Consider the following 17,069-nt stretch of genomic DNA (forward strand, 5'->3'; position numbering starts at 1 on the left):
CCAAGGGCAAGACTGAAGTGCCTTCTTGTCCCATCAGTGCTGATCACTCAGCAGCACTCAGCCCGTGCATGAAATGGTTGAACGCAGTCAATGCTGCCTATTGATCCCAGATCATCAGTTCATTTCATATTACCTCCTACTAAGCACCTCCTAGACATAGGACTTGTATTCTACTATGAAAGGCTGTCCCTCTGCCAATTCCAGACTCGCTCTTAAATGTTGTCTCAAAAGCTTCGATTCTCTGGCTCCGTGTTATCTGTGATTACTTGTCTGCTACACATGTCACATCATCCCCTGAACGTCTGGCTAAGTGCCAACAGTAGTCAGAATATAAAACACTCCCTGAAATTTAAAAGTTTCGGTCTCCAAAAGCCACGACGCCATTACAATGAGACAAAAAGAAGACCTTCAAAAGCAAAATTTGGGGAAGTTGTCTTTTCCATAGCTCCTTGACTCACGCTTGTGGGGCCGCTTCTGGTTTATTCTTTCTAAGAGGTTTGTTACAGATCATTGTTACATTAACATGAGGGCGTTGGAAAGACAGATCTAATCCCCCCAAGCACACTCATAATATACACCCACAAAATAAATGAGAGAGTAAAACAATGAATAACAAATGATTACAGCTATCCTTAAAATTAAATAGCAACCTGCGATAAAATGGGTGAGGATTCAGTTTAGAGAAACCCTTCCTTAGAAAGTTGGTTGCATTCAGACTCTGAAAGCTGACCTTCCGTAGAATCTAAGCCCTTGGCATTTCTGTTTTATTATCTTTCCAGAGCTTTACACTTTATTGTAAGGGCCAGCTAAAGCAAATCTCTCTTGCTCCTACACATTTTTAAAGAACTCAGTCCACTTCCTATAGTGAGTGCCACCCAATGCTTTCCCTAAAAGCTCAGTCCACTTCCCTATGGCAAGTGCCACCCACTGAAGACTAGCAAAGCATTCCAGGATTTCAATATTTCTGAGACGCCATAAGAGCATGGCAGGGGGAGAAGGAGGTGAAGAAGGATAAGTATTGGGTGGGGGAAATCTTACCTCAACTTCTGACTGGCGGGGATGGTTATTTTATTAAGCTTGTCCATTCTGTTTGGTAATTGTAAGAGACACAAATAACTGTCCAGTGGTCACGTCAGCAGTTCCTGGCCCTCCTAGGGAGCAGCATGTCAAGTCCCTGGTCTCAAGGGTTCCGGCCACTTGAGTCTGATTTCTGAGAGCGCAGGCTGCTGGCAAACACCCCTGCTCTAGGGAGAAGTAAAACTTGCCCGAGCACATAGTCAAGTTTCATGTTTCTACATAATCATGTGATCTGGATAGCCAGCCAGCTTGTTGATTACTCCACGTTGTGTAAACTTTAATAGTGAAACCTATTGGGCATGCAGATTTCTTTCCAGCTGCTTTCTTTTATAATCAGATTTGTAACCAGGTTGGGACAAGCTTCTGGCTGATCACGACTTCCTGTTTGTCCCAAATACATGTAGTCTGTTTCCAGCAGGTGCGTGCTGTGACTGGGAACTTCCTGGGCTCAAGGAAAAGCAGAGTAATCAATTCTATCTGAACATCTCCTGGAGATTTTCTGCTTATTTGCATAAAGTCATGGATAAGCTTTTTCTACTTATAGAATCATTATATAAAAATGGCGTTTTTGTGTTTTTTCCTCCCCCTACTCTTTGCCGGCAATATATTTAAAAATAAATATCAGGAGGGCAGTGACATGGTGGTACAGTTTACACAGAGAGTTAGAGTCTATCTTTTTCTGGAGCTCTATTTAAAATGGAATGGGCAATTATCTGTTCATCTGGGGGTAGGGATGGGTGACCCAGGAAAGGGTAGATGATCTCCATCATAAGATGTGCAGCCTCCTTACTAACTGTTAGAGTCAGGAGTTACCTTGCTGATAACTTTCAAACAAACCAGGATGTACCCAAAAGTCAGCTGAGAACAAATCTAGCAATTTCCCAACAATGCAATTCTGACATCAGGCCATTCTGAAGTCCTTCTAAAAGCAGAATGCCACTCCCCTCCTTGTGTTTGCCTCTTCCTGCCCTGTCCACAGCTTGCTTATCAGACCCAGTGACACATCAGACATGGGGCCATCTCAAGCCCAGACAGATGAGGTGAGGCTGGGAGGAAGGAACCATACCTGTAGGGGCTGAACCCTTCAGAGAACTCTACTTCCCTCCTGGAAGACTTTACATTTCCTTCTGCCTGATCTGAAAAATGCTGATTTATCTGTTGTTTAGAGAGCAGACTACAGTCTAGGGTCAGGGAGGAAGAAAATGGGAAGGACTTTTTGTACCTAGGCACACTTTCCTGTAGCCATCTAGAATGTCCTGCTCACCCTTGTGGAATAAAGTGCACATTTCCAACATTTATCAAGGGAACCAGTCTTCTCCTGGGTCCGAAGAATACACAGCAGGACAAAGCAAAGGGCTCCCAGTTACCCCTCCTGTTACAGATCCAAGATCTGGCTGAAGATGGGGGGAAAGAGGAGAAAGAGGTAGAGGAAGACAAGGAGGAGAAAGGAGACAGAGGAGGAGGAGACACAGGAGGAGGAGACACAGGAGGAGGAGAAGGAACAGTGGCAATGGCAGAGGTGGAAACCGTGGATGAATTTCTTCCCTCCTATGCCTCTTCTTTGCACAAATGGATGTTCTGTGTTTCTCCAGGTAACCTTGATTGTTCACATTCATCACTGCCTATGAATTTCTGGTTTGACCAGATGTTTAGAAGCAGAATCTTCAGATCTGTTGAAGGGTGGGGCCCTTCTGCTTGGCCAGGCCAGGAAGAGAGCAGACAACGTTGTGTGAGAAAAATGCAAGTGCTTGTCTGCTGTCATCATTTATTTTCCCCAATCTGGCTGCTCAGCTTTCTTGTAATGCGTCCTGTAGGAGCTCTAGACCCCTCCCCCTCCTCTCGCATAATTCCTAACTGGAAGAAACAAGTAGACTAGGATGGTAAAGGCACATACAATGTCATCAAGGATCAGGAAATTTAGGTTTCACTGCATGAGATAATAGTCAGTTCGTTCTTTCTGAATTATTGTAAAATGCACCCCATAAGTCACTTGACTTTTCTCTCCACCAACAACTTTGCTCAGCACCTGGCTGACAACTCTTATTTCCCCAGAGAAAAAGACCAGAGGCAAAGGTTACACTTCTGCTTTTTCTTTTTACAGCCACTTGTCGTTCTTCTTTTTACTGTATTTAGTCTGCCATGATGAAAATGAGAGAATGCATCTCCAGACTGGACATTTTGCTCCATGTGAAGTGCAGTGTGACAGCCTAATGGTCCAGGCCTGCCACAGCTGCTCTGGCTTCTAAGTTGTTCCATGACTAAATGAAAATTTTAAATTATTTGACTCTAATTTTGAAGTGGGGAAAACCTTTCTAAGCAACACACAAAAAGGAAAACAGTGATAAATGAATAAATACACACACACACACACACACATATATATTTAAACTTTTATATGACAAATGCACCATAAATGAAAGTCAAAATACAAATGACAGGCCCTCATAATTGGATTTCCAAGAAGGTCAATGCAAAGATGGAAACTGATGATACCAAGTCTTAGCTGAGAACTTATAAAAGGAATGAGATCACACAACGTGGTTCCACCACCGCATACGCAGAACAATATACCATGATAAGCATTCAAGTTCAGTCTACATAGTACAGTGGACATGGAAATTAATGAATCACCAGATTCACAGATGAGAAATGAACAACCCCAACCTTAAAGAAAATCTGGAGGGTTTATACACTTGCTAAAAGTATAAGGTGCAATCACTTTAGACACAGTTTGGTATTCTCTGATAAAGTTGATGGCATACATATCCATGACCCAGCACAGATCACAGTTGCAGAGCACTCCTAACTGTGTATATCAAAGTCATGTGCTAGAATTTTCACTGAAGCACCATTTGTTTTCTTTTGTTTTTTTTGAGATGGACTCTTGCTCTGTTGCCCAGGCTGGGGTGCAATGGCTTGATCTTGGCTCACTGCAACCTCCGCCTCCCACGTTAAAGCAATTCTCCTGTCTCAGCCTCCCTAGTTGCTGGGAATACAGTCACACGCCACCACACCTGACTAATTTTTGTATTTTTAGTAGAGACAGGGTTTCATCATATTGGTCAGGCTGGTCTGGAACTCCTGACCTCAGGTGATCCATCCGCCTCAGCCTCCCAAAATGCTGGGATTACAGGTATGAGCCACTGCATGTCCATCAACAGGAGAACAAATAAATTAATTGTGACATCTTTTCATAATAGAGTACCATCCAAGATTGAAAATGGGCGAATTCCAATTGCATTAGTATGGATAAATAACAAAAATAATTTGAGCAATAAAAGCAAGCTAAATAAGTATATACAGCATGATTCCATTTGTATTAAGGTTAAAGACATGTAAAACTAAGTAATATATTATTTAGGATACATTCATATATGGTTAAACCAAGGAAGGGAATGAAAAATGAGCAAGTTACCAGGGAGCAAGATTGGAGCGAAGGGACACGCAAGCAATTGTAGTATATTTCTTAAGTTGAATGGTGGGTATAAATGCTCATTTTATTGTTATTCTTTGTATCTAACACATATTGGAGGTATTACATATTTAACACAAATAAATTTTAAAAGATCTGGTCTATCTTTGATCTTGTGTTGTAAGGAAAAAAAAGAAAGAAAGAAAGATCTGGTCTAGAATTATGGGGCAAAGCCAAGGCAGCATGCCTAAACCTAAGTCAGATGGTGATGATCTACCATCTCTGTGAGACAATGAGACTTGAGAAGAAGAAGACAGATTGCACTGCATCTTGGGGATGAGACCCAGCCAGCCCTGGTTTTATTTGGGCTCTTTGCCTGGCATCTGTGGATGACAACACCACCACCATGTTTATTGAATGCTTTCTGTGTTTCCTGTATTATGGTAACATTCATTTTACATGTGAAAAAATTGATTCTGAGAGAGGCTAAGTAAACCAGTCTGAAGTTACATCACTCATCAACGGCAAAGCTGGGATTCAAACCCCAGTCTGTTTCCAGAGTCTAAGCTACTAATCATAGACTCTGCCATTGCAAGAGAGATTTTCTCTGATACCACAGACAGCCCTGCTCTGGCATCAGGCACCAACTTAACCATGGCCTTCGCCAAGTCATTTAGTCTCCCTCCCCTCAACTTCTTACCTCTAGAGCAAGGGATTCTAAGAGGGCTTGGGCTTCATCTGAGTTGGAATCTGGACCTACCAAAGTGCATAGAAATTGGCTAGTGCCAGTGGAAACATTCTCAGAGTTTCTAGAAGAGAAGTCTTGGATTCTCTTTACTAGACTGCTTCCCAAAGAAGGGCTCAGTGGCAGTGGCATTTACAGTGCCTTGGAGGGAGTTCAAGTCCTCACTGAGGCTGGAGAGTCAAGCACAGTTCGCTATCTTCTCTGCCACCACCCACTGATGGCTTTTCCCTTGCCAGGACCAGTTGAGGCAAACTGCCACAGGAAGTTGGCCAGGTATGATGTTGGTGTTGTGCAGTCTGGTTCTATGCAGAACTATAACCTATTTCCAAGAGGCTCAGCCTCAAAACAACTCCATGGGGGCAAGGGGTACTATGGTCATTCCCATTTTATGATGTGAAGTCTGATCCTCAGAAAGGCGATGAAACTTACTCAAGGCTACCCATCTTCCTGACATCTGAGCTAGGGCCTTTAGCCTCCAAACCACTCACTCTCCTTTCCTTTCTTGTGTTGGTCCCCTTTCTCAGGCTTGGGGCAGAGATGCATCCTGCAGCAATGTCAGACGTGGCAGCCTTCTCACACAGGTGGGCTAAAGTGGCAGGAGCTTGCAGATGGACAGGTTTTCTCAGCCAATGCCAGTGAAGGGCCCAGAGGGAAGAAGGTTGGGAGGAAGCTAAGGAGTCTGGGTAAACCAGTGGAGGAAAACAGCAGAAGAGACCAGAGAAAGGGCAAAGCCAGACAAGGAAGCGTGGCAGATGCTGGCAGTGGTTTGTCTGTTCTTCTTTTTTTGTGGGAGACAAGAGGTAGAAAGGGAGAAAGAAGGAAGAAGAGAAGACATCTGTGGCTTGAGTAAATATAGGCAAAGGCCCTTTTAGACTCAAGGCTTCACTTTCTGTGAGACAAACTGGTTCCCTATTTTATCTGCTCAGTAAACTCAACATTCTAAACATCAGATTGGCACGGAGTGGGCATCTGTTTTATTAGGAGAATGGTTCAGATGAAAACAGCCTTTACTCATTGCATCCAGCTAAACCTCTATTGGCAAGAACATTATAATAGCCTAATGTTGAGATGGACAACTCTGAGTCTATGTGTCATCTTCACCTCTTTCCTTGCCTTCTGCCCTCAGAGCCAATGTGCCAGCAAGATTCTCTTTGGAAATATTCCCACATTTACCCTGCTCTCACTACAGTGTAGGTCCCCACTTTGTTCACTGATCAGCCTCTTGCTACTTCTGGGTAGTGAGATCCACCCCCAATCTCATCCCCATGCCTCCAGCTGCTGACCCTTCTTAAGGACTTCAGAGGATTTTCCTTTCTTCTAGAACCACGTACCAGTGTGATTCGTGCCTCACTGTGACTGAGTCTCCTTGATGGTCCATCTTATTCCTTACTAATTTCCAGTAGGTGACCATCGCTTTAGTCAGACGGGTCGTCGAACACTCTTTTCTCCTCATTAGTCACATGGCTCAGACACTAGTCAGAACCACTACCCAGAGCGAAGAAGCAGATACACAAGGTCCTGGGAAATCAGGAGGCCAGGTAGTTTCCATCAGTCAGGGCCACGAGAACAAGCAAGGGTGGAGAGGCAGTTTTCTGTCCAAGGAAAGGGTGTATCAGAGATTTGGAAAGCTGAACTAACACTCATGACCTCCAAGAGGTGAGGGTCTATTATATGGTTTGGCTGTGTCCCTGCCTAAATTTCAACTTGAATTGTATCTCCCAGAATTCCCAGGTGTTGTGAGTGGGAGCTGGGGGGAGGTAACTGAATCATGGGAACTAGTCTTTCCCGTGCTATTCTTGTGGTAGGGAATAAATGTCACGAGATTTGATGGGGTTTGCACTTTTGCTTCTTCCTCATTCTCTCTTGATGCTGTCATGTAAGAAGTGCCTTTTGTCCTTTGCCATTATTATGAGACCTCCTCAGCCATGTGGAACTGTAAGTTAAATTAAAACTCCTTTTTTTTCCCATTCATGGGTATGTCTTTATCAGCAATGTAAGAATGAACTAATGCAGTCTATCTGCCCTATGTCCTCAGTAGTAAATGCTGTGGCTGTTGATTACAGTTTTCTGTTACCTTTTATTTGATGAAGCTTGACTAGCCTCACAGTCTTTCCACTTAGGTAGTCCATCTGGATTCAAAGGGTCCCCAAACAAAAGCAGAACAGACTTGAGCAAATGTTTTATGGTTCCATTTTAAGATTTCATTTTCTCCAATTTAATATATGTTTGTGATCCCAATCCCATCATAAAGATATAAAGATTTCCATTATCTCCAATTTAATGTAAATTTAATGTGATCCTAATACAAATACCAAGAGAATCCTCCTCCTTCTCCCTTGCCAGATCTAGACAACCTGATTCTAAAGTTTCTGTATAAAAATAAACAAGCAAAAATAGCCACAAAACCCTTGGAAAAGAAAATCAAGGAATGAGGAAGGGCCTTCCTAGACATTAAAGTGCAGTATGAAGCTTCTCTAATAAAAACAGCATGGTATTGCTGCATGACCAGTGAAAGTAATGAGAAAATATGTAGATAAATAAAAGATTATAAGCAAATTAAGTATATTAGGAATGTGGCATATCTAATGAGGAAAAATAGGCTTTTCAATAAACAGTACAATTGCATAGTTATTGGAAAAAGAAAAAACTTAGATTCATACCTCAAATCACTTGCCAGAGTGAACTCCCAGTGGATCAAAAATCTAAATTTAAAATACAAAGGTATAATATACCTGAAGAAAACGCAGGTAAATTTCTTTACAACCTTATCTTTGATTTAAAATCTAGAACTAATAAAGGAAAATCTTGATAAATTTAACTAGAGAAACAAAAAATATTTTTTTCATAGCAAAAAAACCCATAAACAGTATCAAAAGATAAAAGCTGAATTGGGAGTAAAGAGTTGCACCATGTATCACAGACCAAAGGTTAGTATCTCCTTTATAGGCAGAGATCCTAAAAATTGGAGATAGAAAAAACAAAACACCCAACTAGACAAAAAGTGGACAAAACCATGAACATGAAAGGCAAGAGGCCTTTAAATGGATCGAAAGCCTGCTTAACTACCCTCATGCTGAAGAAATATTTCAGATAAGCAGAAATCTAAAAGTCTGATGATAGTGTCTGTTGTTAAGGCTGTGAGGAAAAGACACCTTTTGCTTGCAAAATGTTATACTCCCTTAGGAGGGGATTTCGCAATGAGGTAGGCGATGGGGCTTGGACACCAGACCAAGTTGAAGTCTATTTAAAACAAGTCAGGCTGGAAGCACCTCCCCATAAGACACACCCACCAGTGTGCCATGTCAGTTTACCTAGCATTGCCATGGCAACACCCAGAAGTTACCACCCTTTTTGTGGCAATGACCTGACAACCTGGAAGTTGCACCCTTTTCCTTTAAATTTCTGCATGCCCCTTAATTTGCCTATAATTAAAAGTGGGTATAAATATGAGTGCATCTCTGCCTCTCAGCTGCTACTCTGTGGACCCTGTCTATGCGTAGTCCTGCTCTGCAAGGAGCAGTACTTCTGCTGCCGCTGCAGGCTGCCGCTTCAATAAAAGTTGTTGAGCACTATTGCTGGCCCTTGAATTCTTTCCTGGGCAAAACCAAGGACCCTCTGGAGCTAAGCCCCAATTATGGGCTTGTCTGTCCTATCTCAGCACTACCTAATAAAATGACTTGAATTTACGTTCTGACCCAAGCAACCTCAATTCTAGGAACCTATCCTCAAGATACACATTCACATATGTACATAGGCAACATCTGCACACAGTTACTTATTGCTAAAATATATTCAGCCAGTCTCCCACTGATAGACATTTAGGTGTTTCTGATCTTTTGCTATTGCCAATAAAACTGCAATAAGTAACTGTGTGCAGATGTTGCATATGTACATATGTGAAGGTGTATCTTCAGGATAGGTTCCTGAAATTGAGGTTGCTTGAGTCATAAGGTAAATTCAAGTATAGATAAATACACACACACACACACACTTGTTATTGCAACAGTAAACACTGGAAGGGTAAATCAGAAGCTAATAAAAGTAATCACCCATGGGAGGCCGAAGGGAGCTGGAAATAGTGGAGAAGTGATAGGGATTAGATAGATTCTCTGGATCTTTTTTTTTTTTTTTTTTTGAGGCAGGGTCTCACTTGTCACCCTGGCTGGAGTGCATCATGGCTCACTGCAGCCTCAACATCCTGGGTTCAAGCAGTCCTTCTACCTCAGTGCCTGAGTAGCTGGGACCACAGGCACATCATCATGCGCAGCTAATCTTTGTGATTTTGGTAGAGATTGGGTCTCACCATGTTGCCTAGGTTGGTCTCAAATTCCTGGGCTCAAGTGATCTGCCCACCTTGGCCGCCCAAAGGCATGATTACAGGTGTGAGCCACTGTGGCTGGCCTGGATCTATCGTTTTATGGAGTTTTGACTTTTAAACTAGGAAACTGTTTGACATAAACTTAAAAAAATAAGGCAAAGAAAAAAAGGCAAATCTTAAAAATAAGCAGAAGCAAATGAATTTAGATGGTAACATATCACAGAGGAGAGAATTATTTCAAGTGACACTTGAACACAGTCCTCTGAGCATCCTCTGTGAAACTTACTCTAAGAATAAAAATAACTGCAAGGAAATCTCAAACTTTACTCCATATTTTTATTTTTAGTAGCAAAACTATGGATTTTGCTGTTTGAAGTAAAATTTTGTATATAATATGAGAAATTGGTAGAAATGAAGATTTTGGATATATGAGAAAAAAGTAAAAATATAAAATCAAAGAAAAAACTTGGTAATTTTAATCAATCTGAACTCATGATTTCCTAGCACTAAACACTGAAAAGTCCTAGAATTTTAAATACATCAAAGATGGTCCAAATTTTAAATACATCAAAGATGCTGACTTACAAATATAGTAAGAAAAGGATTCTCCACTAAAAGGAACCAGGTTCTCCTTTAAGAAAGGGTTGATTTCAAGGCTGGGGCAGGGAAAATAGAACCTGGACTACCTCTTGCCATAAAGTAGTCACCCAATGGGAGGGAGAAGGGAGCTGGAAATAGTGGAGGAGTGATAGGGATTAGATCTATTCTCTGGATTTTTTTTATTTTTATTTTTTGGGACAGGGTCTCACTTGTCACCCTGGCTGAAGTGCAGTGGTGCCATCATAACTCACTGTAGCCTCAATCTCTTGGATTCAAGCAATCCTCCCACTTCAGCATCTGTATAGCTGGGACCACAGGCATACACACACCACCATGCCCAGCTAATGTGGTGCAGTTCTTTGAAAGAGGCACATAGGAACAGATCCTTGAAAGAGGGTCCAGTAGACAATTTTGGGACAATTTGAGCATTAAAAAAAAATGACTGTAGTTTCTTTTAAAACACGGAACAAATAAAAATCCACTAGTCCATAAAAACACAACCAGAAAACAAAGTTATTTGCCAACACTGAAGGTAACTATTCCATCAACTTTTTAATTGAAAATTTAAAAAAATTAAATCAGTTGGAAATTAAAGAAGAATAAAGCATTTGCCCTGATGTTTTTAAGAGAAATTAAAAATCCTCAATTTTCACCAAATACTAGCTAATAAATGTAGAATGAATGATAGAATTAGGAAACTACCATTTTGCAACCCCAAATAAAGAATTTATTTACACAAGGATAATCAATTAATGCTAAAATCAATAGGTAAAATGTTGCTGGGGAGCATTATATCCCTATGACATCACAAGATATCAAAGTCCCGCACCTGAGGCTTCTGGCTAATGGCAAAGCTGACCTTTACAGAGTTGACAGCTGACTGGTACTAATCACATGATCAAATTCAACATGATCCCTATTGCTTCCTAATGCAAAATGAAGTACCTCTCACTAATGAGATATCTCAGTTTAATTAACTTTTAAATCTAACTACCAGCTTATACAGAGTGGACGTATAATGAATCATTCAAAGTAGGGCACCTCTGGGAGTGAAAGAAGACTCAATCAACAATTATGCCAGGACTGTAGATGTAAACAGGGAGGACATTCCTAGGCAAACTGGAATGTGAGGTCCTGCTAAGTTCATAGGAAATAAAGGGGATATAGGAACAGGTTGAACAGTATTAAGAAAAAAAAATTATAATAATTAAAAAATCCAGATGTAGAAATTCTGCAAGACTACCACTTGGTCTTCTTAATGTTAGAAGACCAAGGATGCCAGACGGTATTAGGGAATCGTTACTGTTCTTAGGTATGGTAATGTAGAGGAAGATCCTTATTTAGACATTTTTGGGAGGTACACACTGATGGATGTAAGGTTTAAGTGTCATGATGTCTACAACTTATTTTCGAATGGTTAAAAAGAAATTAGCAGTGGTCGAAGTTGGGTGATGGATATACGAATATTCATTGTACCAGTCTTTCAACTTTGCCACATATTTGAAAATTTCATGTAAGAGTTTTAAAATGGCAGAACTTTAAATGCCTCTTACCCTCAATTCTTTCTAGAGAGTCATCAGGGGTATTGGAACTGCCCAGTGCCCCAGGCCTCCTCATCAATGCTGTCTCCATCAAGGAAGAATCCTGCTGTGGGGGTCTCCTGGCATAGTCATCCCATCTCCCAAATATTGCCCCAATCTTGACCATTTTCCTATTTCTTGTGGCCTGTCCCAATCTCACTTACCACCAAGGCCCACTTTCTTTTGGAAGCTTGTCCCATTTCCTTCTAGTCCACTTGTGCCTCTACTCTGATCTCTATCTCTCTGTCTTTTGACCATAGTTTTGACTTGTTTTTCATAAGTGCATATCCTGTTATCATGATAAAATTATAAACATCCCAGTTAAACAACTGTATTGTATTTCTTTGGTCTTTCTCTATGGCAAGCACAAAACTGGACCATTCTTTGTATCTAATAAATATTTTCTGAGTTAAATGTGGAAATTATTAAAAGATATTGACAAAAAGAAGCAGTTATGAGATACAACTACTTTTCAAACTTGGGAATTGAATTGATGTTAAAAATCACTGAAATTCTAATTGTTTACCTATGCGAATGGGGAGCTACATGGCCATGGAAGTCCTGCTTTCCAGTCACAGTATTTCTTTCAACTGAGCCTGATCATAAACTAAGAGTCCTTTTTAAAACGTGTTCAGGAACTCAATGCTAAGTACTCAGAGCAGACAGTCCAGCAGAAATGTATTTGCCTGACTGTCCAAAGGGAAGAATAAGGAATCAAACTTGCATCTCCTAGAACTCACCAACTGTCACTAACATCAGTACTACGGTCTTTTTCATATTGTGTCTCTGATTCCATGTGCATGTCTTATCTATCTCCAAACTCTACTTCTAGTCCCCTAAATGTCCAAATGGATCCCTGGACTCTCCAGGCTTCATCAGCATTTCCTTTACTATCATCCCTGGAACAGTCTCCGTTGGACGATGGTATCTCCTGCAGTATGGGACCCAGATTACCTCGGCTTCAGAGAGCCATGAGATTGAATTATATTTCATGCCCTGCATGCAGTCATAATTTGTCAGATCTGGAGTAGGCCTTTGAGAGAAAGCTGCCAGATTTAGCAAATAAGAATACAGGATGCCCAGTTAGACTTTAGATAAACAATGCTTTTTCAGTAAAAAAAAGATATTGTCCTTTATCTGGCAAATAATCTGAGAGGAGGAAGCCAAGGCCCAGAGAGTGAACTGACATGCAGAAGTCCATTTAAGAGAAAAACCCCAACCCAGAAAAAACAAGAGCAGAAAGAAGTAAGATCTCCTTACTCCTGATCCCGAACATGTATGATGCTCTTTTTTGTAAAAACAGCAATGTCTGTGGTCAAAATGTGTTAAATCAGTACAAGGAAGTAAATTTCTCATGAATAAAAAATGTTGTACATGCCTTCCTATTAATTGCTTAACCAAATAATTTGGGCCCCTAGGGTAAAATGGCTTAAGGAAATTCTCAAATCTCCAACCTGAGATTAACTGAGTGGAATAATTCAAATTCCCTCCTAAGAAATGTCAAACCAGAGACTTGACAGACTGGAAATATTGAAGAATGTATGTGGGGCTGGACGGAGAGAACTGAATATGTCAGGGCCGTCGTCCTAGACCTGACTGCCACGCTGTGTGATTTCAATGTTCTATTTTACAAATGAGAAGACCCTGCATATAAAATGTAACAAATATTTATGGAAAGCCACTTTTTATGTTCTATAACATTACTGTCTTTCAACTCAATAAGTAAATGGCTAATATTCCAATAGAAAAATGAACAAAGAACACAAAAGCTTAATTCACAAAGAGAAGATATCCAGATGGCTGATAAAGATATAAACTAGCTCACAATCCCACTAAACCAAAGAAACACAACTTAAACCAAGTATAAGATACCATTCATTTTTTGACCTACCAAAGCAAGCTTTTAAAAAGTTATAAAATTCAGGTTTGGCAAAGGCATGGTTAAATGGGTGCTCTTGCCACTGACAGGAAAACAAATGGATAGAAACTTCCTAGAAGGCAGTTTGGTTCTAGGTATCAGGATTCTTAAAATGTCCATATGCTTAAAAGAAAAATGTAAAATGTTATTAATTTGTCCTAAGTGTAGAATTATTTATACCAGTATGGAAGTAGAAACAGTATAAACATCCAACAATAATGTAACTTCATAAATTATGACATAGCTATAAGTGGAATGCCATTACAAACAGTGTTTTCAAATAATCTATAACTCTATAGGAAAATCTTCACAATGGGCAAAAAAAAAAAAAAAAAAAGGCAGGGCCTGAAACTGTCCATATAGTTTGATTCAGGTTTCATAATCTCATACACAAACACAAAGGAAAACACACTGATATATTTTATTTATTATTTTTTCAGATGGAGTCTTGTTCCAGGCTTGGAGAGCAGTGGCGCAATCGCAGCTCACTGCAACCTCCGACTCCCTGGTTCCCACGATTCTCCTGCGTCAGCCTCCTGAGTAGCTGGGATTACAGGCACGCGCCACCAGGCCCAGCTAATTTTTGTACTTTTAGTAGCGACGGGGTTTCACCATGATGGCCAGCATGGTCTCGATCTCCTGACCCTATGAAGTGCCCGTCTCAGCCTCCGAAATTGCTGGGATTACAGGCGTGAGCCACTACTGCATCTGGCCAATTATACTTTTTAAATGTAATAAATACTCAAAATTCATGTCTACCTATTTTACATTTTACTATTTTCTATGCTCTTGAGGTGACTTTCATCAATTGCACTTATGTCTATGGTGGAAAGACTACAATGGTCAGTAACATTATGTTAGAGCTTGAAATCAGCTTGGTGGAAGTGTTTCTACCACAGGACTTGGCAAATGCTACAAATCAGAGCTGCTTTTGAGAGCCGGTTGTTAAACATTCACCACCACTCCAGCTGCCCCAGACTTACAGCCCCTCAGGTTCAAGTACAGTGGGATAAAGACAGCACCCTTGAAAGTAATGAGATTCACCCTGATTGGATATTTTGGCTGTCTTTCCATCTCTGAGCCAAACACCAAAGCCAGAGGGAAAAGTGATGCCCTGTCCTCCATCCTGGAGCTGGATTAGCACTCACTCAAGCCTATATATTTAGGGTGATCACTTTATGAATATCAGATGTCACTGGAACAAGGGAAAAATGGCTGCTGGGGAAACTTCAAAGTATGTCCACCATAGTCGTCAAGCAGTAGCTTACACATATCTCAAGGTCTTCTTTCATTCCTCTTTGTTAAGAGGCACATGGTTCTGGACCAATGAAGCTCTGATAAATGGGGTGAGATGGGCAGATTCTGGTGCAAGATCTCTTCCCCATAACCCCCAACCTCTCTTTTTGGTGGGATGATGTCCCCACTCTCTTCTCCCTCAGTCTTCTCTTTTCAATGCTCACAGCTTGGCTCCAACTTAAATGAATGGAGCACACATTTATATGTTGTGTAGGTTCCTGAGATTTTTATGAAAATGAATTTCTTTCTTTCTTTTAAGGGATTCCTAGTGAGGTGGAAAATACATATACAAATAAATAATGACCAAATGATATGAGGTGTGCTGCCATAGAGACATGGAAAAGCTGCACTGAGAGCTAATTTGGGGACAGACTCCCAGAGAAGAGGATATGTGTGAGCTGGACCTTTACATCCAAATAGGAGAGTTCCTGTGTGGCCAGAGGAGCACAGAGGAGACGTTCCATTCCAAAGGAACACAGAGAGCTATGGTACCACAAGGTCACCTGGCTTCTTTTACTCCACATTTTTTCCAACATCCTAGACACCTCAGAAAGATTTCCCTTCCTCTGTCACTCTCTGCCATTCAGAGCCAAAACTAGAACCCAAACATGGGAGTCACATAAAAGCACAGTTGGATGCAGACTGGCCTGGAGGATGAAGAATACACCCAGGCTTTAAACTGAACAGGCACAGAGCCTGAGCCATGGGAAAGACCCACAGGCACCTTGGAACTCTCCAGCTGCCTCCACCACATCAGGTGAAATCCATTCCTCTTCGAGCATAAGCATTCAAGGTCAACCGTTTCTCACTTTGTGAGCTTTTCTTTTTGGCTCAATTACTGTATCAGCACAGAATCGTTTTCTATTTTCATCGCCAGGGCAGACGTTTCTCCAACAGTCTTTTGAGCCTGGGGACCAAAGCATCATTTATAGCTCTGCTTCTATGGGAAAAAGTGCTTTTAAGTACCAAACAACTGACTTACAAATAAATGATTAAACTCAACTGCTCTTAAGCAATGAGCTTCCTGTAATGTTTTGCACAGTTCAGTGCCAAAGGCTAATGCGTGTGTGTATGTATGTATGTATGTGTGTGTGTTAACATTTCTAAATATGGTCACCAGGTGTTGCATTTTCAGACTGACCAAGTGTAACTTTTTTTCTTCTTAAAGGAACAGCATCATTTTTTTTTTTTTTTTTTAGTGAACATCTATTTATTGAAAAGAAAAGGTGAAAGAAACAGCAGGGGCCACACAATAAAAGCAACACTGAAACTTTAGTGGAGAAAGATACGTTTGCACAATGTAAGAAAAGAGGTTATTTTTAAACCTTTATTATTATGGATGAAGGCAAACCTCCAAGCATAGGGAACGTCCAGAGATTAAAGCCTCCTGCACAGCTTGGTTTTACTTTGAATCCAGCAATCCAAAGAGATCTTCACGATGAGGTTTCTAGTCTCTTTTAAAGCAAGCCCAAATGACTAAAAATTTTAAAACCACACATGGAAGATAGCACATAAACTGTGTCCCTGATAAGTCAGTATCAGGGTGACCCCATCAGAAGGAGTGACCATGCAAATTGCTTTTTTGCATCAAAAGAAGACAACAGGGCTTAGTGCTTGATTCATTTCAATCTCCCACTCCTTGATTTCTCTCTGTTTCTTTTCTACACCCTTGACTGATCTTCTGTTCTCAGTCTTTTGGTTTCTCTCTCACTTCCTCTAACAATAGGGTATGAGATAGAATTAATACTCCCAAGCCAAAAAAAATTAACTGTAGTTTTTTTTTTTCCTTTCAAAACAAAATCATTTCTTTGCTGCTGTTCGTTCACAGTTCGTGCCCTTTGTGTATACTGGCACGATGAAGCATTTTTCCCTGTATGCATTGGTATATGATTTTTCTATATCCCTGAATGGTAGGTATTTTAAAAATACTGGTAACTATCAAACTTCTTAAAACTTGCTTGTGGCTGGCCAGGCACAGTGGCTTACACCTGTAATCCTGGCACTTTGGGAGGCTGAGGTGGGTTGATCACCTGAGGTTATGAGTTTGAGACCAGCCTGGCCAAATGATGAAACCCCGTCTCTACTAAAAATGTAAAAAATGGCCAGGCATGGTGGCTCACACC

At 40.8% G+C, this 17,069-nt stretch overlaps 2 protein-coding genes across 6 annotated transcripts in view; one reads left to right on the forward strand and one right to left on the reverse strand.

Moving 5' to 3' along the window:
* BLNK (B cell linker) overlaps positions 1-1,205 on the reverse strand; it is a 76,231-nt gene extending 75,026 nt beyond the window's left edge. For all 4 annotated transcript variants that reach the window (XM_035268610.3, XM_035268609.3, XM_078346165.1 and 1 more), the window contains exon 1: positions 1,039-1,205. In XM_035268610.3, the coding sequence (XP_035124501.3) occupies positions 1,039-1,085 (47 nt within the window). In that variant the 5' untranslated portion in view covers positions 1,086-1,205. The remainder of the gene's footprint in view (positions 1-1,038) is intronic.
* Positions 1,206-2,027: 822 nt separating this feature from the next.
* LOC118146130 (uncharacterized) lies at positions 2,028-14,396 on the forward strand. 2 transcript variants are annotated; one of them, XM_054242343.2, is made up of 3 exons: positions 2,028-2,117; positions 2,459-2,669; positions 14,091-14,396. In XM_054242343.2, the coding sequence occupies exons 1-3, from the start codon at positions 2,088-2,090 to the stop codon at positions 14,192-14,194; spliced, it is 345 nt and encodes a 114-aa protein (XP_054098318.1). In that variant the 5' UTR covers positions 2,028-2,087; the 3' UTR covers positions 14,195-14,396. The 2 variants fall into 2 exon arrangements, with proteins under 2 accessions (XP_054098318.1, XP_035122148.1); XM_035266257.3 differs by lacking the exon at positions 14,091-14,396 and adding an exon at positions 3,179-4,375.
* Positions 14,397-17,069: the final 2,673 nt, after the last annotated feature.

Source organism: Callithrix jacchus, chromosome 12 (genome assembly GCF_049354715.1).
Source record: "Callithrix jacchus isolate 240 chromosome 12, calJac240_pri, whole genome shotgun sequence".
Taxonomy (NCBI): Eukaryota; Metazoa; Chordata; class Mammalia; order Primates; family Cebidae; genus Callithrix; species Callithrix jacchus.